Source organism: Bombina bombina, chromosome 4 (genome assembly GCF_027579735.1).
Source record: "Bombina bombina isolate aBomBom1 chromosome 4, aBomBom1.pri, whole genome shotgun sequence".
NCBI lineage: Eukaryota > Metazoa > Chordata > Amphibia > Anura > Bombinatoridae > Bombina > Bombina bombina.
Window position 1 is genome coordinate 939,179,926 of NC_069502.1, and position 25,987 is coordinate 939,205,912.

General features: G+C 38.0%; 1 protein-coding gene across 1 annotated transcript in view; it reads right to left on the reverse strand.

The window, feature by feature from the left end:
- The window catches only part of SLC30A6 (solute carrier family 30 member 6), a 72,176-nt gene that overhangs the window by 26,779 nt on the left and 19,410 nt on the right, over positions 1-25,987 (reverse strand). The window contains exons 2-8 of the mRNA XM_053711921.1: positions 19,485-19,571; positions 17,569-17,653; positions 7,473-7,515; positions 5,815-5,880; positions 3,828-3,908; positions 2,255-2,290; positions 1,552-1,646 (exon numbers count right to left, since the gene is read on the reverse strand). Coding sequence (XP_053567896.1) covers positions 1,552-1,646; positions 2,255-2,290; positions 3,828-3,908; positions 5,815-5,880; positions 7,473-7,515; positions 17,569-17,653; positions 19,485-19,571 — 493 coding nt within the window. The remainder of the gene's footprint in view (positions 1-1,551; positions 1,647-2,254; positions 2,291-3,827; positions 3,909-5,814; positions 5,881-7,472; positions 7,516-17,568; positions 17,654-19,484; positions 19,572-25,987) is intronic.

The window sequence follows — 25,987 nt, forward strand, 5'->3', positions numbered from 1 at the left end:
AAAATGTATTGTTTTGTAGTTGTCTGATAAAGCAATTATGGACAGATACTAGCAGAGTTAAGAAGTCAGCAAGGTGCTTTTCAAGTTTTGTAATTAGAGACTGCTAAATATTCACACATAAATTACACGAAAAAGTGACAAAATAAATAATGAAAATATTCTGCAAAGTTGCTTAAAAGGGACAGTATACTGTACAATAGTTTTTCTCTTAATGTGTCTACAATTGCTTTTTTTTTACCAACTGCAGAGCAAAAAATGTAGGAAAATTAGCATTTTAAGGTTTGTGTATATTAAAGTCACCACCTAATAAAATGGGTTGAGCTTGTAGGTATAATCAGATCTCATTACTGTATCACATTGTTTCTTTATCTTATATCTGTACATAAAACAATCACCAATACTTGTAGAGAACAATGGAAAATCAGCATTTTATTACCTTATCTCTGCTATATCCCACTGGGAGTGTAATTTCTTCTGCTGGCAGTGTTTACAAAGCTTATCTATAGCTTGGACGTGCGGCCACAAACTTTCAGAATAGGTGGGGATACCACATGCTAAATCAACTATTTCAAATGCCAATATAAGGGTAAAGGTGCTACTTGTAAACAATTTAATACATTCCAGCAGGTAAAGTGGATCATTGGAAACAAATTAAAGGGGAGAAAAAAATTTGAGTAAACTGTCCCTTTAACTTATGCAAAAAGGAAATTTATGCTTACCTGATAAATTTGTTTATTTTACGATATGACAAGTCCACGGATTTCATCCTTACTGATGGGATATCGCCTCCTGGTCAGCAGGAGGAGGCAAATAGCACCACAGCAGAGCTGTATATATAGCTCCTCCCTTCCCTCCCACTCCAGTCATTCGACTGAAGTTAGGAAGAGAAAGGAAAAGCCAAGGTGCAGAGGTGACTGAAGTTTAACAAAAATAAAGACCTGTCTTAAAAATTGACAGGGTGGGCCGTGGACTCGTCATATCGTAAAAGAAACAAATTTATTAGGTAAGCATAAATTTCCTTTTCTTTTACAAGATATGACGAGACCACGGATTTCATCCTTACTTATGGGATACAATACCAAAGCTATAGGACACGGATGAAAGGGAGGGACAAGACAGGAACCTAAACGGAAGGCACCACTGCTTGAAGAACCTCACTTTACCTCTTCCTATCACTAACACAGGCAAAGAGAATGACTGGAGTGGGAGGGAAGGGAGGAGATATATATACAGCTCTGCTAGGGTGCTCTTTGCCTCCTCCTGCTGACCAGGAGGCGATATCCCATAAGGATAAAATCCGTGGACTCGTCATATCTTGTAAAAGAAAAGGCGTTCCTTTAAAATAGTTTTTCTTCACCACCTTTGTTTTAAGGACATTCCACAAGTCAACTACTGCTGACCCACAACTCTCTAACTTAAAAGCTACTCTTTTTATGGAAGGGGGAAAACCAACTTTAATCCATAGCTGTATTAAATTCTTATAACTGAAGGTTTAATATACTAATTAAACATAAAACATGCACTAATAATTTTAACAGACAAATTACCTACCTTCCGAAACATAGACAAATGGTTTATTTCTAATTGAAAGCATTGTAAATAAATTGAAAAACAGGGCTACAAATGTTCCCACCAGAAGACGCCCTCTGAAAGAAGAAAAAAGAAAATAAAGGGGTTTTATTTTTTTCAAAATATTCCATGCTTGTAAGTATAGAGCATCACATGATTTTAAAGGGAAATAAAAGCACAAGTTTAAACATTCATGATTCAGATAATTTTAAGATACTTTTCAATTTGCCTCTATTAAATGTACTTAATTCTCTTGGCATCCTTTGTTGAAAAGCAGGTAGGTAATGCTCAGGAGCAGCAAGTCACTACTGTGAGCTAGCTGGTGATTGAAGGCTACACACATGCCTCTTGTCATTGGTTTGTTAGATGTGTTCAGCTAGGTACTGGTATTGAATGGCTGCTCAGGAGCTGACTTTAACTATGTGTTTAACTTATATGCATGTATTAAACACATTTATATGCAAGCAGTAGCAATAATAAAATGATATAACAGTACATATAAGTACATTTAATACATGAAATAAGTAGGATACAGATTACATACTTGTAAAAATGTAATAGGCTTGAAATACACAATGATCAGAATCTTTATGCAGTTAAAAAGCAACACATTATAATTTAAATGTATACTATATTCCATTCAGCAAAGTACAGTTACAGTTATTAAAGGAAAAAAGATACTTACGTATGTATTTCTGGCTGCTCTAGAAATCTTTCAGCACTAGAAAACAAGCCAAAATAGTATCACATTCATTTATTGGAAAAATATTTTTGGAGAAATAAAATGCAGAACACAATAAGGGCTAGATTAGGAGTGGCACCCTAAAAGGGGTTTATTGTGGTTGTTTGTGCACACATCGGAAGTTGCGCGCGTATTACAAGTTGAAAGAAAACTTGTTCACTCAAGTGCAATTGAATTTAACGTATGTCTGTTTATCATGACATCAGATCTCTGGTTAACTGTTATGCTCAAATAAAAAGTGTCACAAAAACATTAAAGGGTTACTTAACCCAATCTTTTTCATTAAAGGGCCAGTAAACCCACAAAATGTTATATAATTCTGCACATAGCGCAGAATTATATAACATCAGCTTAGCGCCATTTTTCTACCTAAAAGGATTTCAGTAAAAAATTGCTACGAAAGTTACTTTTACAGTACACCGCTCCTGGCTCTACTGAGCCAGTCTGTTTGTTTTCCCTAAGCGCATCGGGCACGCTGTCTATTCACAGCCAGCCCGATCGCGCCATTAAACTCAATGTAACTCCCTCCTGCTACCAGACCATGAGCGGGAGCGAGCTACATTGAGTTTAATGGTGCGATCAGGCTGGCTGTGAATAGACAGCATGTCCGATGCGCTTAGGGAAAACAAACAGACCCGCACAGTAGAGCCAGGAGTGGCGTACTGTAAAAGTAACTTTCGTAGCAATTTTTCACTGGAATCCTTTAAGGTAGAAAGATGGTGCTAAGCTGATGTTATATAATTCTGCACTATGTGCAGAATTATATAACATTATTTTATGGGTTTACTGGCCCTTTAATGATTCAGACAGAGCATGCAGTTTTAAGCAACTTTCTAATTTACTCCTATTATCAATTTTTCTTCGTTCTCTTGCTATCTTTATTTAAAAAGCAGGAATGTGAAGCTTAGGAGTCGGCCCATTTTAGGTTCAGCACCCAGGATAGTGCTTGCTTATTGGTGGCTACATTTAGCCACCAATAATCAAGCACAACCCAGGTTCTAAACCAAAAATGGGCCGGCTCCTAAGCTTCACATACCTGCTTTTCAAATAAAGATAGCAAGAAACTTAACACCTTTCTATGTCCGGGTACTTAGGTATGCTAAGGAGCGTGTTAACCACTGAATGGAAACATTGGTATAACAATGACAAAAACTGTTACAAAACACTCCAGCCATACAGTGCTTATGACACGTGCACGCTCCTAAGCATATCTAGGTGTTCTGTTATAAAAAAAAGAGCTCCATAACAACTGGAAGAGGTAAATTAGATAATAAAAGTAAATTGGAATGGGGTCTAAAATTCCTCTCTTTCATCATGAAAATCTTCTATGTCGCTTTAAAAGTATTTTCAAAGGGTGTGTCCCTGGAATGCACTGAAATTGTAAAAAACTGTATACGCGTTACTAACAAAATAACCATTTTAAATTATTTGATTTTGCATTCAGATCTTTCCCTATGCATTGCTTAAATACTGAGTATATACAAAAATATGACTAATGTCCTTTTACATTTCGTACCTTTCTTTCAGTATGAAAAGAGCCCCAAGTTGGGCCAAAACTGTAGAAGCAAACACTGCTAATACTTCAAACCTTTCATACCTATAGAATAATGAGAAAAACAAGACTGGTCAGAAAGCAAAAATTAAAATGTTACGTAGCTTAAAGTGATGGTAAACTCTTAAAGATTCCTTTACAAATATAACAGAAATTCATTAACCTGATTGTAATGTAAGTTTTTCATATAAATGGTGATCTTATAATCTATCGCCTACATTAAAGTGAGGTTATTTAAATACTAGGGTTAACCAGTGCTATAAATAAAGGGGACTTTCATTCATGGGGTATAAAAGTCTTCATGCTGAAAGTACCTTTTACTAGAAGCATGTTTGCTAATGGAAGTTTCTTGCAAAAATGCTTCTATTTCAGATTTAAATGCACATTTCACTTTTGACCTATCTATCCCTTTAAAGGTTCATAATAGTAAAAAAATATACAAAAAATATGCTCCTATTTCTTAGAGCATGACGTTTTAAGACTATTGACCATACACTGCTGTGTATTTAACCTACCTTTGCAGGAGTTAAACACATAGTAGTGTAGGGTCGATAGTCTTAAAACGACATGCTTTAACAAATTAGAGCATGTCATTTTTCGACTATTATGGCCCTTTAAGGCTTCTAAATCCGTCCGTGGCCCCCATGGGTAAGGAAGTTGTCCATAACTGGTCTAAATTAAAGGCATTTAAAATGTATTGTAGAGTAAGTTGTAATATGTGTAAATTGTGTTCTTTTATATGCATGAAACAAACTTTTATATCGTCCCTTTAATAGATGAACAGAACTATAAATGTTGGCAAAATAAATGCATATACAGTAATACAGGAGTGATAATAAGATTGGAACTATATTGGAACAAATAGTATGCATTTATTGTTTATATGGCATGGTTCCTAAGTACTAGATAACAATATATTTTTCTAGCCAGTGAAAGTATATCTGATCATTTATAAAAAAAATGCAGACAGATCACTTTGCATTTGCTTCAAGTGAACAAACAGATTCGATCCAGTAGATTGTAAGCTCTTAGGAGGAGAGACAGTCTTCTCTTAATAATTTGGTTTTTTTTAGCCTGTCCTATGTATCTGTAATCAGTGTCAATGTGTGGCCATACCTACGTACCCAGTTCTATGAAGTTTGGAATTGCTTTACAAGTAAATGATATTAATTTTATTTTTTTAGATGAAACAAAGTTATTGGGAAATGGGCATTTACGAAAACAAGAATTTTTATTGCTTAGCCAATGAAGCTGTATTCTGATTTATTGTGAAAATGTGAATTTGTAACAATAGGTAATATTTCCTATATTATGATGGTAAACTTTCCACTTTTTATAATCAGCTCCTGAATGTTAATGATATTTTATATTAACTTTACTTGAGCACTTCTAATGAAGATGCGCTTTAAATTACTTTTTAATCTAGTCGTGCCATTATAATACTGCATGCTCCTGCCGCCCACTTCAAAAGTATTTTTTTGTGAACTAACGGTTTGAACTGTTCTCCAATCAGTGCTCTACCCCTATGGCACTTTTATTGTAGCTAGAGCTCTAATTGGAGAACGGTTCAAACCGTTAGTGCGCAAAAAAATATTACTTTCACTAACATTCAGGATCTGATTATAAAAAGTGGAACGTTTACCATCACTTTAACTTGTTAAAATAGAAAACGTCATATATATATATATATATATATATATATGTTACATTATTTGCCAATGTACAATAAGACAGACATGTTAAGAAACATTTATAATGACAAAATATCTAGGTTACCATTGTCTTGATCCTTAGGGATAACATAATTCATTGCAACTAGTCAACGTGACAGCATAGCCCAAATACAACAGAGAAACAGAAGATAATAAAAAGTGATGTCATTCCCATGCAGAATAATAAATACTTGTACCCCAACCTTGCTGTATAAGTAGAACGTATAGTGAGTACATACCCAAATGAATATGTTGGGCTAGACTTTTTCACCATTGCCCAATAGCTTATAAGACACGTTAATAAACTGTGAAAACAAAGAGAAAAGCATTGATTTAGTATTGTAAATTAGCAAGTCCTATATTTACTCTAAAAAAAAGGAAAATAATGCAGTGAGAAAATAATAATGTAAAATGTCATTTATTTAGTTTTATTACACTTATGGGACAGATTGTTGTGGAGGCCAGATCAATATTTAAAAGTACAAACTTTATTTAAAAAAATCCACATGGAAATAAAAAATATGTATAATATCAAGAACAGGAAGTACCAGTCTACTAAAAAAAACGTATTTTGCACTAGCGGTAACACGAAAAGCGCAAAATTCCTAAGTGTGCACCAGTCTACTGGGACTTAAACCCCTTTTATCTACAATTGAAAATGCCCCAAACAAACCCATTAATAGATTATTATTTTTTTTAAGAACGAGAATGTGATAACTCTCTGTTTTACTTCTATTATTAACGTTGCTTTGTTCTCTTGGTATCTTGTGTTGAAGAGTAAACCTAGATGGGCTGATAGGAGCTTAGGAGTATGCACATGTCTTCAGCATTCTATGCTAGCAGTGTTTGCTGCTATGTATTGTAATGCTAAAAACAAAGTTGCAAACACTGCTGCCATATGGCCAAGTGCATGTGCACATTCCTGAGCTCACCTAAATTTACTTTTTAACAAAGGATAGCAAGAGAAATAAGCTAATTTACTTATAGAAGTAAATTGTAGAAAGTTGTTTAAAATGTCTTGTTTTATCCAATCCCCTTACGTTTAATTCTGACTTTTCTGTCCCTTTAATATATGCAATTTTTATGCAAGGATAATTACTGGTTTCAACTTTACATAAACTCCTGCATAAAAGTTGCAATTTTTTTTTACACCAAGCATAGGTCTATACACAAGTCTTCAAGAAACTTGCAATTTTTTTTATTTATTTTTTTACTGGATTATGTATTATCTCTTCATTTATCAAAAGCACAAACTAGAAACGAATGGCTCCATTCCAATCAATCAGAATTTCCTTTTGCAAAACAAATTTCACAGGTTTCCATGGAGTTTTCAAATTTGAGCCTATTTCAAATTGATTGATTCCTTGACAACCCATATACCTACCTCATGCTTTTCAAATGCATTTGTACTATAAAAACAACTTTCCAAAGGATTTTTTTTTTAATTCTAAATCTTGAATGTGTTGAAAACCCATTTTTAGCTGTTTCAAGTGGCTTTGCATGGGTCACTGTTAAAAAGACAATGTAGTGGAAACATTACATGCTACTTTGTTAAAGCATGGCATTTTTGTACTTCTGACCCCCGAACCCTGTGTGTTTAAACCCCACGGAGGAGTGAAACACAAAGATAAAGTCCCATTCAGCAGCCACAGATATCCACTTTTTGTTCTCTCTCTCTCTCTCTCTCAAAGCAAAGGTGATTTTTGCAGGCAATTTGTGATTTTTGTTAATATTTGCAAGCGGGCGTGTGCCAATACCCCATTTTTGTATACACCCACACACACACAAACAACTATGTGACAAGTTTTGGCTCCTAGATTTTAAACATCGCAATATAGCACTACCTGCTGCTCTGTTTAATACACTTTACTTTGTACAATGAATATATAATTATTACCTGAAGAGGTCAAAGATGGTCAGGTAGGTGTAGGCTGTTAAAGCTAAAAATGAAATAATTCCTATTAGAAAGTGCTGATATTTGTGAAGAAGAGAGTCATTCACATAAAACAGACTATAAAATTGTTAAAAACAACAAGAAGGAAATGCTGGATAAGACAACGGGATTGTTCATGGATCATGAGTGCACGCTACTGAGGTGAGGGAGCGACTTATCTCTTCTGGTCATTCCGCTCATTCATGTCATCTATGTGCAAAGCATGTGTCTTAAAGGCATAGTAAACACTAAAAAAATGTTATTGTTTTAAAAGATAGATAATCCTTTTATTTACCATTCCCCAGTTTTGCATAACCAACACTGTTATAGAAATAAAATTACAGAGGGAAAAAAGTATCTTGTAAGCCTCTGCAGACTGCCCCCTTATCTCAGATCTTTTGACAGACTTGCATTTCAGGCAATTCGTGCTGACTCTTAAATAACTCCATGAGTGTGAGCACAATGTTATTTATATGAAACAAATGAACTAACGCCCTCTAGATGTGAAAAACTGTCAAATACATTCAGATAAGAAACCACCTTCAAGGGCCTAGAAATTAGCATATGAGCATACCTAGGTTTAGCTTTCAACTAAGATCACCAAGAGAACAAAGCAAATTTGATGATAAAAGTAAATTAGAAAGTGGTTTAAAATTACATGCCCTATCTGGATCATTAAATTTGGACTCTACAATCCTTTTAATGCCTTATAGGTGGCCCTGTAAATGTACTTGTGTAAATGTTTATGAATGCTGTAATTTGTATACATAGAAACTGCCAAGTCCAAAAGCTCATTTACATCTGACTTTTAAATGGCCACAACAAGAGTTTATTATTAAGGGATAATTCCCTACTACAACTACACAAAAAAACCTTCAACATTGTTAATAACATTATTTTGAATGCTTTTGCATTTTTCAATGGATTATCGATTAATTGCCTGTATAAAATATGCATTAAAAAATGACTTTACTGTCCCTTTAACTATACGGTATTAGTAGGGCACAAACGTGGCAGATGCACACCAGTACTTTTCAAAAACCATCAAAAACATAATTTATGCTTACCTGATAAATTTATTTCTCTTGTAGTGTATCCAGTCCACGGATCATCCATTACTTGTGGGATATTCTCCTTCCCAACAGGAAGTTGCAAGAGGATCACCCACAGCAGAGCTGCTATATAGCTCCTCCCCTCACTGCCATATCCAGTCATTCGACCGAAACAAGACGAGAAAGGAGAAACCATAGGGTGCAGTGGTGACTGTAGTTTAATTAAAATTTAGACCTGCCTTAAAAGGACAGGGCGGGCCGTGGACTGGATACACTACAAGAGAAATAAATTTATCAGGTAAGCATAAATTATGTTTTCTCTTGTTAAGTGTATCCAGTCCACGGATCATCCATTACTTGTGGGATACCAATACCAAAGCTAAAGTACACGGATGATGGGAGGGACAAGGCAGGAACTTAAACGGAAGGAACCACTGCCTGTAGAACCTTTCTCCCAAAAACAGCCTCCGAAGAAGCAAAAGTGTCAAATTTGTAAAATTTTGAAAAGGTGTGAAGCGAAGACCAAGTCGCAGCCTTGCAAATCTGTTCAACAGAGGCCTCATTTTAAAGGCCCAGGTGGAAGCCACAGCTCTAGTAGAATGAGCTGTAATCCTTTCAGGGGGCTGCTGTCCAGCAGTCTCATAGGCTAAGCGTATTATGCTCCGAAGCGAAAAGGAGAGAGAGGTCGCCGAAGCTTTTTGACCTCTCCTCTGTCCAGAGTAAACGACAAACAGGGCAGATGTTTGACGAAAATCTTTAGTAGCCTGTAAGTAAAACTTCAAGGCACGGACTACGTCCAGATTATGCAAAAGACGTTCCTTCTTTGAAGAAAGATTAGGACACAATGATGGAACAACAATCTCTTGATTGATATTCCTGTTAGAAACCACCTTAGGTAAAAACCCAGGTTTGGTACGCAGAACTACCTTGTCTGAATGAAAAATCAGATAAGGAGAATCACAATGTAAGGCAGATAACTCAGAGACTCTTCGAGCCGAGGAAATAGCCATCAAAAACAGAACTTTCCAAGATAAAAGTTTAATATCAATGGAATGAAGGGGTTCAAACGGAACTCCATGAAGAACTTTAAGAACCAAGTTTAAGCTCCACGGGGGGAGCAACAGTTTTAAACACAGGCTTACTCCTAACCAAAGCCTGACAAAATGCCTGGACGTCTGGAACTTCTGCCAGACGCTTGTGCAAAAGAATAGACAGAGCAGAGATCTGTCCTCTTAAAGAACTAGCTGAAAAGCCTTTGTCCAAACCCTCTTGGAGAAAGGACAATATCCTAGGAATCCTAACCTTACTCCATGAGTAACTCTTGGATTCACACCAATAAAGATATTTACGCCATATCTTATGGTAGATTTTCCTGGTGACAGGCTTCCGAGCCTGTATTAAGGTATCAATGACTGACTCGGAGAAGCCACGCCTTGATAGAATCAAGCGTTCAATCTCCATGCAGTCAGTCTCAGAGAAATTAGATTTGGATGATTGAAAGGACCTTGTATTAGAAGGTCCTGCCTCAGAGGCAGAGTCCATGGTGGAAGAGATGACATGTCGACTAGGTCTGCATACCAGGTCCTGCGTGGCCACGCAGGCGCTATCAGAATCACCGATGCTCTCTCCTGTTTGATTTTGGCAATCAGTCGAGGGAGCAGAGGAAACGGTGGAAACACATAGGCCAGGTTGAAGAACCAAGGAGCTGCTAGAGCATCTATCAGCGTTGCTCCCGGGTCCCTGGACCTGGATCCGTAACAAGGAAGCTTGGCGTTCTGGCGAGACGCCATGAGATCCAGTTCTGGTTTGCCCCAACGATGGACCAGTTGAGCAAACACCTCCGGATGGAGTTCCCACTCCCCCGGATGAAAAGTCTGACGACTTAGAAAATCCGCCTCCCAGTTCTCTACGCCTGGGATGTGGATCGCTGACAGGTGTCAAGAGTGAGACTCTACCCAGCGAATTATCTTTGAGACTTCTAACATCGCTAGGGAACTCCTGGTTCCCCCTTGATGGTTGAAGCCACAGTCGTGATGTTGTCAGACTGAAATCTGATGAACCTCAGTGTTGCTAACTGAGGCCAAGCTAGAAGAGCCTTGAATATTGCTCTTAACTACAGAATATTTATTGGGAGGAGTTTCTCCTCCTGAGTCCACGATCCCTGAGCCTTCAGGGAGTTCCAGACTGCGCCCCAACCTAGAAGGCTGGCATCTGTTGTTACAATCGTCCAATCTGGCCTGCGAAAGGTCATACCCTTGGACAGATGGACCCGAGAAAGCCACCAGAGAAGAGAATCTCTGGTCTCTTGATCCAGATTTAGTAGAGGGGACAAATCTGAGTAATCCCCATTCCACTGACTTAGCATGCATAATTGCAGCGGTCTGAGATGCAGGCGCGCAAATGGCACTATGTCCATTGCCGCTACCATTAAGCCGATTACTTCCATGCACTGAGCCACTGACGGGCGTGGAATGGAATGAAGGAAACGGCAAGCATTTAGAAGTTTTGATAACCTGGACTCCGTCAGGTAAATTTTCATCTCTACAGAATCTATAAGAGTCCCTAGGAAGGAGACTCTTGTGAGTGGTGATAGAGAACTCTTTTCCACGTTCACTTTCCACCCATGCGACCTCAGAAATGCCAGAACTATCTCTGTATGAGACTTGGCAATTTGAAAGTTTGACGCCTGTATCAAGATGTCGTCTAGATACGGAGCCACCGCTATGCCTCGCGGTCTTAGAACCGCCAGAAGTGAGCCCAGAACCTTGGTAAAAATTCTCGGGGCAGTGGCCAACCCGAAGGGAAGAGCTACAAATTGGTAATGCCTGTCTAGAAAGGCAAACCTTAGGAACCGATGATGATCTTGAATCGGTATGTGAAGGTAGGCATCCTTTAAGTCCACTGTGGTCATGTACTGACCCTCTTGGATCATGGGTAGGATGGTCCGAATAGTTTCCATTTTGAATGATGGAACTCTGAGGAATTTGTTTAAGATCTTTAGATCCAAGATTGGTCTGAAGGTTCCCTCTTTCTTGGGAACCACAAACAGATTTGAATAAAATCCCTGTCCTTGTTCCGTCCGCGGAACTGGATGGATCACTCCCATTACTAGGAGGTCTTGCACACAGCTTAGGAATGCCTCTTTCTTTATCTGGTTTGCTGATAACCTTGAAAGATGAAATCTCCCTTGTGGAGGAGAAGTTTTGAAGTCTAGAAGATATCCCTGAGATATGATCTCCAACGCCCAGGGATCCTGAATATCTCTTGCCCACGCCTGGGCGAAGAGAGAAAGTCTGCCCCCCTCTAGATCCGTTTCCGGATAGGGGGCCGTTCCTTCATGCTGTCTTGGGGGCAGCAGCAGGCTTTCTGGCCTGCTTGCCCTTGTTCCAGGACTGGTTAGGTTTCCAGGCCTGTCTGGAATGAGCAACAGTTCCCTCTTGTTTTGAAGCGGAGGAAGTTGATGCTGCTCCTGCCTTGAAATTTCGAAAGGCACGAAAATTAGACTGTTTGGCCTTTGATTTGGCCCTGTCCTGAGGAAGGGTATGACCCTTGCCTCCAGTAATGTCAGCAATAATTTCCTTCAAGCCAGGCCCGAATAAGGTCTGCCCCTTGAAAGGAATGTTGAGTAATTTAGACTTTGAAGTCACATAAGCTGACCAGGATTTAAGCCATAGCGCCCTACGCGCCTGGATGGCGAATCCGGAATTCTTAGCCGTTAGTTTAGTCAAATGAACAATGGCATCAGAAACAAATTAGTTAGCTAGCTTAAGCGTTCTAAGCTTGTCAATAATTTCATTCAATGGAGATGTCTGGATGGCCTCTTCCAGGGCCTCAAACCAGAATGCCGCCGCAGCAGTGACAGGCGCAATGCATGCAAGGGGCTGTAAAATAAAACCTTGTTGAATAAACATTTTCTTAAGGTAACCCTCCAATTTTTTATCCATTGGATCTGAAAAAGCACAACTGTCCTCAACCGGGATAGTGGTAAGCTTTGCTAAAGTAGAAACTGCTCCCTCCACCTTAGGGACCGTCTGCCATAAGTCCCGTGTAGTGGCGTCTATTGGAAACATTTTTCTAAATATAGGAGGTGGGGAAAAGGGCACACCGGGTCTATCCCACTCCTTGCTAATAATTTCTGTAAGCCTTTTAGGTATAGGAAAAACGTCAGTACACACCGGCACCTCATAGTATCTATCCAGCCTACACAATTTCTCTGGAATTGCAACTGTGTTACAGTCATTCAGAGCAGCTAATACCTCCCCAAGCAATACACGGAGGTTCTGAAGCTTAAATTTAAAATTAGAAATCTCTGAATCAGCTTTCCCCGAGTTAGAGATGTCACCCACAGACTGAAGCTCTCCGTCCTCATGTTCTGCATACTGCGACGCAGTATCAGACATGGCTCTAACAGCATTTGCGCGCTCTGTATCTCTCCTAACCCCAGAGCTATCGCGCTTGCCTCTTAATTCCGGCAATCTAGATAATACCCCTGACAGGGTATTATTCATGATTGCAGCCATGTCCTGCAAGGTAATCGCTATGGGCGTCCCTGAGGTAATTGGCGCCATATTAGCGTGCGTCCCCTGAGCGGGAGGCGAAGGGTCTGACACGTGGGGAGAGTTAGTCGGCATAACTTCCCCCTCGACAGAACCCTCTGGTGATAATTCTTTTATAGATAAAGACTGATCTTTACTGTTTAAGGTGAAATCAATACATTTAGTACACATTCTCCTATGGGGCTCCACCATGGCTTTCAAACATAATGAACAAGTAGGTTCCTCTGTGTCAGACATGTTTAAACAGACTAGCAATGAGACTAGCAAGCTTGGAAAACACTTTAAAACAAGTTTACAAGCAATATAAAAAACGTTACTGCGCCTTTAAGAAACACAAATTTTCCCAAATTTTGAAATAACAGTGAAAAAATGCAGTTACACTAACGAAATTTTTACAGTGTATGTAATAAGTTAGCAGAGCATTGCACCCACTTGCAAATGGATGATTAACCCCTTAATACCAAAAACGGAATAACAAATGACAAAAACGTTTTTTTAAACAGTCACAACAACTGCCACAGCTCTACTGTGGCTTTTTACCTCCCTCAATACGACTTTTGAAGCCTTTTGAGCCCTTCAGAGAAGTCCTGGATCATGCAGGAAGAAGCTGGATGTCTGTGTCTGTAATTTTTGCTGTGCAAAAAAACACCAAAATAGGCCCCTCCCACTCATATTACAACAGTGGGAAGCCTCATGGAACTGTTTCTAGGCAAAATTCAAGCCAGCCATGTGGAAAAAACTAGGCCCCAATAAGTTTTATCACCAAACATATGTAAAAAACAATTAAACATGCCAGCAAACGTTTTAAAATACACTTTTATAAGAGTATGTATCTCTATTAATAAGCCTGATACCAGTCGCTATCACTGCATTTAAGGCTTTACTTACATTACTTTGGTATCAGCAGCATTTTCTAGCAAATTCCATCCCTAGAAAAATAATTTAACTGCACATACCTTATTACAGGAAAACCTGCACGCTATTCCCCCTCTGAAGTTACCTCACTCCTCAGAATATGTGAGAACAGCAAAGGATCTTAGTTACTTCTGCTAAGATCATAGAAAACGCAGGCAGATTCTTCTTCTAAATACTGCCTGAGATAAACAGTACACTCCGGTACCATTTAAAAATAACAAACTTTTGATTGAAGAAATAAACTAAGTATAAAACACCACAGTCCTCTTACGACCTCCATCTTAGTTGAGAGTTGCAAGAGAATGACTGGATATGGCAGTGAGGGGAGGAGCTATATAGCAGCTCTGCTGTGGGTGATCCTCTTGCAACTTCCTGTTGGGAAGGAGAATATCCCACAAGTAATGGATGATCCGTGGACTGGATACACTTAACAAGAGAAAACATGTTTTTGCAACGCCCTTTGTTTTGCATGCTGTTAGAATGCTACTACTGCTAGAGTGAGTATTTTAAAAATGTGCGCAACCCACTGCCCATACAGAGGTAGATTGTACGTAAAATCATTTGCTCTCAGCATGTGATAAACTTTAGGCACGTGCATAAATTTGTTATATGGCCGCAGGCAACAGCATTTTGTGATTTTCAGCACTGGATTTAATAGTATAAAAGTGCAACACAAATATCTGGATTTATACAGATACATGTGTGTTGCACTGTTACACTAATAAATATTGTGCTGAAATTAATTAAATGCAGCTGACATATACGGCATTCATTTTTTAAATGCATGCTAAATCAGGAATGTATGCACATGTCTACTAGATATGTTCATATCAGAAACTTTAACACTCTAGCAGTGACAACATTTAATACAAGTATTGTATTTAAAAAAAAATATTTTATCTTAAAGGGACATTCTAGTCAAAATGTAAATGCATATAGATTAATTACACGTTTGAATAGAAACATATTTGCAATATACCTGTATTGGCAATAATACTCTTTAGTAAAAGTTATCACTCTTTTAGTGTGAACATTTTTCTCTGCACACGCATGTGAGGCATAGCTAGATATTCTCAATGCCCCTGCATTTTAAATACTGTGGCTGCTCAGATCATCAGTGGGGATTGTATCATGTCATCAATTAACAAATTAAGTTATTACCAGATGGTATAAGCACCTTAGGTTCTCTGAGCATGTGCTGTGTTTAAAACGCTGGTGCACGGTGCATACTTAAATACACTTTTGAAACAGCTATAGCTTTTATTAGAAGCATTTTTGATAATGCATGTATATTACAAAATTGCTTCTGTTTAATACCAAAACCATGTGGTTTCCAATTTTGGCAGGAATATACCTTTAAATGAGCTTTTGCAAATATAAAAAAATATTACCTATTGTGACTTTTTAAAAATTACATTAAATCAACTAACTAAAATAATTTAAATAAATAACCAATACACACAATGTAAAGTAGATATGGAATCTCCAGACCTTTACAAGGGTTATTTGAAATCACACTGGGGATCTAATCTGATCTCATGTTTGCAATATGCATGGATTTGCCAAAATCCTTCTGTTAAAAGGTATCACTGCTACCTTTTCATGTGCAGATGACAATGTGTGGATATCCTATAGATGGCGCACTAGTACATTTGTCTCCTGTTCATGCTGGCAGCATTACCCAGCATGCCACCACCACTGACACAGGGAACATATGCAGAGTAAAATGTGCATGCACTTAGCAGTCTATTGCTATATCAGCAGAGAATTACATACAAATTAAGTTACTTTCCTTGCAGTAAATACTTTTACAGAAATCATGTTTACACAAAAAGAAATAAAAATGGGATTGATTCCAATTATTTTATAATGATCAGCAAATGTTAATGGCTGCGGATAAGGGATTCCCTTCTAAAAAAAAAAAAAAAAAAAATTTAATCATCGGGTGTGTACCTTGTTTTTAACATGTGAATAGTAAAGTAGGACATTTAAAACTTCATTACAGGCAAGGGACTGAGTCTCTATCATATTTACATCAATTATCCTGAGTTTTCGGCGTTGTGGGGGACGATATATTTGGAGACTCAGTATTTTGTTCTTGGTCACTTGTTTTGGATTTTAAATTTGGGGCTGCCTGATACTACGGATTATCAGCACTTCCAGTGTTCATTTCATCGTTCGTTATTTGATAGAAATGAAACTGCACTAAGTGGGACCAGCTAAGTGCACAGCGGAGGAGTCACAGAAGACAGCGGTCAGATTAAAGATCAGTGTTTGTGGCACAGTAATACCTCTTGCTTACGGAGGAAGAAGTAACTCCTGGTGTGTTATTTAAAGGGACAGTATACTGTAAAATAGTTTTTCCCTTAATGTGTTTACAATTGCTTTTTTTACCAACTGCAGAGTAAAAAATGTATGAAAATTAGCTTTTTAAGGTTTATTTCTGTATATTAAAGCTCTGATTTTGTGTTTTGAAGCCACAGCCTAATAAAATAGGTTGAGCTTGTAGGTATAATCAGATCTCATTACTGTATCACATTGTGTACATATACCTGCTTCTTTATCTTATATCTGTCCTTAAAACAATCACCAATACTTTGAGAGAACAATGGAAAATCAACATTTTATTACCTTATCTCTGCTTTATCACATTGGGAGTGTAATTTCTTCTGCTGGCTGTGTTTACAAAGCTTATCTATAGCTGGTACGCGCGGCCACAAACTTTCAGAATAGGTGGGGATACCACAAGCTAAATCAACAATTTCAAATGCCAATATAAGGGTAAAGGAGCTACTTGTAAACAATTTAATACACTCCAGCAGGTAAAGTGGATCATTGGGAACAAATTAAAGGGGAGAAAATTTTTGAGTAAACTGTCCCTTTAAGGACATGGTTCCTATTTATATTATGATACAGTGTTACGGTACCAGATCCCTTACAAACACAGTGGATACTGCGTGTTAACAAGTGAAATCTAAATCTTTTATAGCAAATGAGCTGTTACATTACATAAAAAGTTATACACACTCATATGATACATTAAATGGAAGAGTCACTTTTTAGCTGCTGTGATTTGGGCATTAACAGGTTAATTGTTTTATTATTTCACTGATCCAACCAGCTTTGGCAGTCAGACATCTTGGAAAGATATTGTGCTTTTAGCAGTTGCTAACTAAACACACAGTGTACTTGATGTGCTTAACCCCTTGAGTGCTAATGACGGCTCAGAGCCATCATTAGCACTCAACTACTTTTTTCCAATCTGGGGGCCCCCACCAGCTCCTACCCCGGCGATCGGGCCTGCATAGTGACAGGCATCGCCAGGGATTACCGTTACGTGCGGTGACGTCACCGCGCAACTTTATTTAAAATTGTCCATACAACGTATAGGGAAAGGGGGCATGCTGCTTAGAAACCTGTATCTCAGGGATCTGGGGGGGGGGGAATAAAAAAAGTTTAAAAAAAAAGTTTTTTTAAAATAGTAAAAAACAGAAAACTATAGAATTCAGCTTAGCACTCAAAGGGTTAAATACGTACCCATACTGTTTGTAGAACTGCACCATGTGAGTAAGAAACCTGTGCATATCACATTTACTGCACCAAACAGCAAGATTTTCCAGGACTGCAAGCACAATAAAAACTTGTTAATGCAGATATTCATTATATTAAACATAAATATAACATCTTTATCTTATTTTATCAAGAGACAAAATGTGTACGTCACACACTCCCTTAAGCAACACATTAGTGGAATGGTAGACATTTTGAAAACACAAGTTAAAACACGCTCTTGAAATACCTTCTGATACATTGTTTTGAAAGTACAGATGTAAAGAAATACCTCTAATATTTAAGATTTTTTTTTTTGTCATTTCTTGCATATAAAAGTATAAGTGATTAAAAAAAATACAGCATCAAACTACTATCACTACATTAAAAGAGTAAATATACAAATTAGATTAATCGGTAATATGAATGTTGCAAAAAAAACAAACTACTAACAATATAGGTTAAGGGAACATTCAAGTAAAATGTTTTATTTATTAAGGATTTTTGTTACAAAACTATGCATTATTTTAAAGTCTGAGGACACACCCATTGAACAGCTAGCTGAATCTTTATCTTACTTCCTTTGCTGCAGCCAATTAGGAAGAGATATATATAAGTTCCTGTGCAAATCAACCAATCATTGTGCATCATGTAGGAGTGCCAAGGTTGCGCATTCCACAGAATAAACTCCAGCCACTTTGTGGGGAGTGAAACCACTACATTTTTCAGATGGTGCTACCATCAATTAAAGATCAAGGATGATACAAGTCAATGTTCCAAGATAAAAGAGAATTGGAACCACTGGACCAAGTCAAGCCAGTTTTTTTAACAAGATACCACAAATACTTAGTGAAGAAGATGAAGCTTAGTATAAAAGGGACATTCTAAAGTAAATAAAAATAAAGTCCACTAACAAAAAAAGGACATTTATAACAAAATCACACCTTTTACTAATGTGTTTAAACACGTAGACTCCAGGAACACACCTATTCTGCTCCAGTAAAAGATATGGCCAGTGACTGGAGCAGACGCATGTATGTCTGCTTCTGATTGGTTCATCAGCTGTATCCTCCAGTGGAGAAGCACAACTGAGTATTTATTTAACCCTTTTGCAGGTTTTAAGACTGTAATAAAATAAATGTATTTAAAAAATAAAATGCTCTAACTAAATAGAATATTGTATTTCAAACTAGAATATAACACTAAAAGGACATTAAACACTGAGAATGTAATATAAAATTAAATTATAATTAAAAAATTACATGCTGAGACACTGAGCATGTAAAAAATGACATGCTAAATGCTGAGACACTCTTTAGGCTGCCTGAGCATCATGGGAAATGTAGTTCCAAAACATCTGGGGTCCCAAAGTTGCTGACCCCTGCTCTAATCATTAGAGCATGTCCTTTTAAGACTATTGACCCTGCATAAATGAGTTTAAACCCTGCAATGGAGGAACTTGCCACTGATCTAATCAGCAGCTCTAGCTGAACGACTCAGATGTGCAATTAGCGCAGCCGATTGGATCAGCAGCATTTTCCTCTCGGGACCGGAAGTACACCAGTATTTCTACTGTGTGTTTAACCCCATTGCAGGGGTTATACACACAGTACTGCAGGGTCTATAAAGGAAAAAGCACTCAGATAAAGGTGCAGTCTGCAGAAGCTTAGAAACATACAGTGTAATTACAGAGGTAAAAAGCATATTAATAAAACAGTGTTGGTTAAGCAAAACTGGGGAATGGGTAATAATAACAACAACAATTTTCAAGTAGACTTTAAAAACAAACCTGCATATTACTATTAGGCAAATCTTTGGTCTGTTTACATAGTTGTATCAAGCTTTTATTAAGTGCTTGGTGCCCTTTAAGTACTACCTCATGGAGACACATAGATGATACTTACTCTTCGGTCTGCCGTTACAAGTCGAAACTCCTGAGATAACTTGCCCAATAGGGATTTTTGTGTCTTTCGAAAAAGGTAAATTGTCCCCTAAAAAAAGAAAAATAGAATAATGAAAATTGCTAGATAAATATAGGTTCCTTATTAAAATGGATGTTGGTGAATTACTACAACTATTAAAGTACTAAACATAGGCACACAAGCAAATGATATCATTAAAATGCATTATATTCACATCTTCATATTCTTTTCCCAACAGATGAGCAGCAACCTCTATTCTCCAGTGAACAATCCAGTACCACTGTTTTAAATGTTCTGCAATGGACATTAATACCTGGCTGCAACTCACTGGTAACAGATTACTATGGGCTAGATTTATTAAAGCCCTACGGCTGCAAGTTCTCACAAGAACTTGCTCGCCGTCATTTATCAAGCAGCGGTCACCAGACCGCCGCTTCCCTAACCACTTTGCCACCTCTAATGTTGTGAAATTCAATCTCCTCGGTCTGACTAGATTGACAGCTCCTGCCCGCGCGTGATCGGCTGTGGGCTGGCAGGAGGCGGGATTGCATGCGAGCGCAAAATTGCGCTCGTGTGCAATGGCGAATACCTGCGGGTAATTTCGCCCCGCCACAGGCGAGCTGAGGCGTACAGGGGCGCGTATACGCGCCCTGTACGCCTCAGCTTTAATAAATCTAGCCCTAAGTAATGACAGTAAAGAGAAATATAGACATGAGCTATTCCATGATGCCTGCAGCCAGAAGAGAGGTAATAAAAGCGCAGTCCTGCCACTCACGAGGCCCATTACCACGACTTCTGAGCTCTTGTTAAAGTGATTGTAAAGTTTATGAATTTACTGCCTAGTATATAAAATTATTATTAAAAACAGGGGTACTTTCATTGATTACATTTTTAAAGACATTTCATTTGTAAAATAATTACCATTTAGTGATGGTAAAAAATTGTGCCGTTCCTCCGCCCGCATCTCATACTTTATTTAGCAGTTCAATGATAAATCCGGCTTCATCCAATTGTTGCGTGCCCCGTGAGCTGAACGCCAAATGGGGCACACAAAAATTGGTTGAAGGAATGAAGCCGGATTTGTCATCGAACAGTTAAAGTATTAAATGCGGGGCAGAGGAATGGTGCAATGTCTACCATCACTAAACGGTAATTATTTTAAAAATAAAGCGTCTTTAAAAATTTTAATCAATGAAAGTGCCCCTGTTTTTAATAATAATTTATATACTGGGCATTAAATTCATAAACTTTATAATCACTGTTTCGCGAAACATAAAGGTTGCACAAAACACAGGAAAAATACATTACAAAAGTATAGTTACACTCATAATAACACCATCTAATAAAAATGATTTAAAAATATTGCACGCAAAAGTTAAAAAGGCTTAAAGATATAAGACCTCAGCTGCTAGGGGGAACAAAAGGCAGGCAACGGGCTTAACCATAGATATACATACCTTTAAAAAAAAAAAAAAAAATTATATATATATATATATATATATATATATATATATATATATATATATATATAACACCGATACTCTTTTTTTTTTTTATGTCATGTGACATTGTCCCAAGCACAAGACTAATGATTTAAAGTGAAGGTAAACTTTGATGAATAACAGCCTGTTTTTTAAAAATACTATTAAAAACAGGGGCACTTTAATTCATCAAAGTTTAGAAAGCAGCCGTTTTGATTTAAAACTTACCTCACTCCTCTTCACAGCCAGAGCAGCTTCCCCCCACCCGGAGATCCTCTCTTCACATGTCATCAATGAATAATCCAGCTTCCTCCAATCACGGCATGGCCTCAAACAATGACTCCCCTGGGGGAAAGCCGTGATTGGAGGAAGCCAGATTAGTCATTGATGACGTGTGAAGAGAGGATCTCCGTGTGGGGGAAGCTGCTCTGGCTGTGAAAAAAACAAAAGGTAAGTTTTTAATCAAAACGGCTGCTTTCTAAACTTTAATGAATGAAAGTGCCCCTGTTTTTAATAGTATTTTTATAAAAACGGCTTTCATTCATCAAAGTTTACCTTCACTTTAAGATGGCTTCTTTATAATTATGAAGAACTGTAACTCAAGACACTATGAAATAATAAAACAGTTTTTTTGCTTGTTGTCACAAAGTTGTAAAAACTCGAAGAAATATCACAGAACATGTTTATAAGTAAAAATATTACAATAAAATAAATATATTCATAGTAACAACAATAAATAACAAATGTAATATTACAACCAACCAAACGTGCAATACAGTAAAAAATATAACAGTCACTGTTTAAACATGGGGAACAACAATACGGGCTAGATTAAATTTGACTGGTAAGCTTTACCAATGCTCTCATTGCATGTCCAACTCCATTAAAATCTGTGCCGTTAATAAACTGAGATTTCCAGCTCTGGCTAAAATGGCCCAAGAAAGTGAAAGACTGTTCAGCTTAGCGTCAAACGTCCTTACTGATAGGAGAAACAGACTTATAGCTGAACATGCAGAGATGATTCTGTTCCTTAAAAAGAACTTGCCACTAATTTTTGAAAAATGATTCTAATTGCTAGATTGCCTGTTATACTGCTATTTCTCTTCTTGCACAATAATGCCCAAAACATACTGTACTTTGAGGAACATCCATAGCTTATATAATTGCACTAAGAGTGTTCATAGGAAAAAACATAATTTATGTAAGAACTTACCTGATAAATTCATTTCTTTCATATTAACAAGAGTCCATGAGCTAGTGACGTATGGGATATACATTCCTACCAGGAGGGGCAAAGTTTCCCAAACCTTAAAATGCCTATAAATACACCCCTCACCACACCCACAAATCAGTTTAACGAATAGCCAAGAAGTGGGGTGATAAGAAAAAAAGTGCGAAGCATATAAAATAAGGAATTGGAATAATTGTGCTTTATACAAAAAAATCATAACCACCACAAAAAAGGGTGGGCCTCATGGACTCTTGTTAATATGAAAGAAATGAATTTATCAGGTAAGTTCTTACATAAATTATGTTTTCTTTCATGTAATTAACAAGAGTCCATGAGCTAGTGACGTATGGGATAATGACTACCCAAGATGTGGATCTTTCCACACAAGAGTCACTAGAGAGGGAGGGATAAAATAAAGACAGCCAATTCCTGCCGAAAATAATCCACACCCAAAATAAAGTTTAACAAAAAACATAAGCAGAAGATTCAAACTGAAACCGCTGCCTGAAGAACTTTTCTACCAAAAACTGCTTCAGAAGAAGAAAACACATCAAAATGGTAGAATTTAGTAAAAGTATGCAAAGAGGACCAAGTTGCTGCTTTGCAGATCTGGTCAACCGAAGCTTCATTCCTAAACGCCCAGGAAGTAGATACTGACCTAGTAGAATGAGCTGTAATTCTCTGAGGCGGAATTTTACCCGACTCAACATAGGCAAGATGAATTAAAGATTTCAACCAAGATGCCAAAGAAATGGCAGAAGCTTTCTGGCCTTTCCTAGAACCGGAAAAGATAACAAATAGACTAGAAGTCTTACGGAAAGATTTCGTAGCTTCAACATAATATTTCAAAGCTCTAACAACATCCAAAGAATGCAAAGATTTCTCCTTAGAATTCTTAGGATTAGGACATAATGAAGGAACCACAATTTCTCTACTAATGTTGTTGGAATTCACAACTTTAGGTAAAAATTCAAAAGAAGTTCGCAACACCGCCTTATCCTGATGAAAAATCAGAAAAGGAGACTCACACGAAAGAGCAGATAATTCAGAAACTCTTCTAGCAGAAGAGATGGCCAAAAGGAACAAAACTTTCCAAGAAAGTAATTTAATGTCCAATGAATGCATAGGTTCAAACGGAGGAGCTTGAAGAGCTCCCAGAACCAAATTCAAACTCCAAGGAGGAGAAATTGACTTAATGACAGGTTTTATACGAACCAAAGCTTGTACAAAACAATGAATATCAGGAAGAATAGCAATCTTTCTGTGAAAAAGAACAGAAAGAGCGGAGATTTGTCCTTTCAAAGAACTTGCGGACAAACCCTTATCTAAACCATCCTGAAGAAACTGTAAAATTCTCGGTATTCTAAAAGAATGCCAAGAAAAATGATGAGAAAGACACCAAGAAATATAAGTCTTCCAGACTCTATAATATATCTCTCGAGATACAGATTTACGAGCCTGTAACATAGTATTAATCACGGAGTCAGAGAAACCTCTATGACCAAGAATCAAGCGTTCAATCTCCATACCTTTAAATTAAGGATTTCAGATCCGGATGGAAAAAAGGACCTTGTGACAGAAGGTCTGGTCTTAACGGAAGAGTCCATGGTTGGCAAGATGCATCCGGACAAGATCCGCATACCAAAACCTGTGAGGCCATGCCGGAGCTATTAGCAGAACAAACGAGCATTCCCTCAGAATCTTGGAGATTACTCTTGGAAGAAGAACTAGAGGCGGAAAGATATAGGCAGGATGATACTTCCAAGGAAGTGATAATGCATCCACTGCCTCCGCCTGAGGATCCCGGGATCTGGACAGATACCTGGGAAGTTTCTTGTTTAGATGAGAGGCCATCAGATCTATCTCTGGGAGCCCCCACATTTGAACAATCTGAAGAAATACCTCTGGGTGAAGAGACCATTCGCCCGGATGCAACGTTTGGCGACTGAGATAATCCGCTTCCCAATTGTCTACACCTGGGATATGAACCGCAGAGATTAGACAGGAGCTGGATTCTGCCCAAACCAAAATTCGAGATACTTCTTTCATAGCCAGAGGACTGTGAGTCCCTCCTTGATGATTGATGTATGCCACAGTTGTGACATTGTCTGTCTGAAAACAAATGAACGATTCTCTCTTCAGAAGAGGCCAAAACTGAAGAGCTCTGAAAACTGCACGGAGTTCCAAGATATTGATCGGTAATCTCACCTCCTGAGATTCCCAAACTCCTTGTGCCGTCAGAGATCCCCACACAGCTCCCCAACCTGTGAGACTTCCATCTGTTGAAATTACAGTCCAGGTCGGAAGAACAAAAGAAGCCCCCTGAATTAAACGAAGGTGATCTGTCCACCACGTTAGAGAGTGCCGAACAATCGGTTTTAAAGATATTAATTGATATATCTTCGTGTAATCCCTGCACCATTGGTTCAGCATACAGAGCTGAAGAGGTCGCATGTGAAAACGAGCAAAGGGGATCGCGTCCGATGCAGCAGTCATAAGACCTAGAATTTCCATGCATAAGGCTACCGAAGGGAATGATTGAGACTGAAGGTTTCGACAGGCTGTAATCAATTTTAGACGTCTCTTGTCTGTTAAAGACAGAGTCATGGACACTGAATCTATCTGGAAACCCAGAAAGGTTACCCTTGTTTGAGGAATCAAAGAACTTTTTGGTAAATTGATCCTCCAACCATGATCTTGAAGAAACAACACAAGTCGATTCGTATGAGACTCTGCTAAATGTAAAGACTGAGCAAGTACCAAGATATCGTCCAAATAAGGAAATACCACAATACCCTGTTCTCTGATTACAGACAGAAGGGCACCGAGAATCTTTGTGAAAATTCTTGGAGCTGTAGCAAGGCCAAACGGTAGAGCCACAAATTGGTAATGCTTGTCTAGAAAAGAGAATCTCAGGAACTGATAATGATCTGGATGAATCGGAATATGCAGATATGCATCCTGTAAATCTATTGTGGACATATAATTCCCTTGCTGAACAAAAGGCAATATAGTCCTTACAGTTACCATCTTGAACGTTGGTATCCTTACATAACGATTCAATAATTTTAGATCCAGAACTGGTCTGAAGGAATTCTCCTTCTTTGGTACAATGAAGAGATTTGAATAAAACCCCATCCCCTGTTCCGGAACTGGAACTGGCATAATTACTCCAGCCAACTCTAGATCTGAAACACAATTCAGAAATGCTTGAGCTTTCACTGGATTTACTGGGACATGGGAAAGAAAAAATCTCTTTGCAGGAGGTCTCATCTTGAAACCAATTCTGTACCCTTCTGAAACAATGTTCTGAATCCAAAGATTGTGAACAGAATTGATCCAAATTTCTTTGAAAAAACGTAACCTGCCCCCTACCAGCTGAACTGGAATGAGGGCCGTACCTTCATGTGAACTTAGAAGCAGGCTTTGCCTTTCTAGCAGGCTTGGATTTATTCCAGACTGGAGATGGTTTCCAAACTGAAACTGCTCCTGAGGACGAAGGATCAGGCTTTTGTTCTTTGTTGAAACGAAAGGAACGAAAACGATTGTTAGCCCTGTTTTTACCTTTAGACTTTTTATCCTGTGGTAAAAAAGTTCCTTTCCCACCAGTAACAGTTGAAATAATAGAATCCAACTGAGAACCAAATAATTTGTTTCCCTGGAAAGAAATAGAAAGTAGAGTTGATTTAGAAGCCATATCAGCATTCCAGGTCTTAAGCCATAAAGCTCTTCTGGCTAAGATAGCCAGAGACATAAACCTAACATCAACTCTA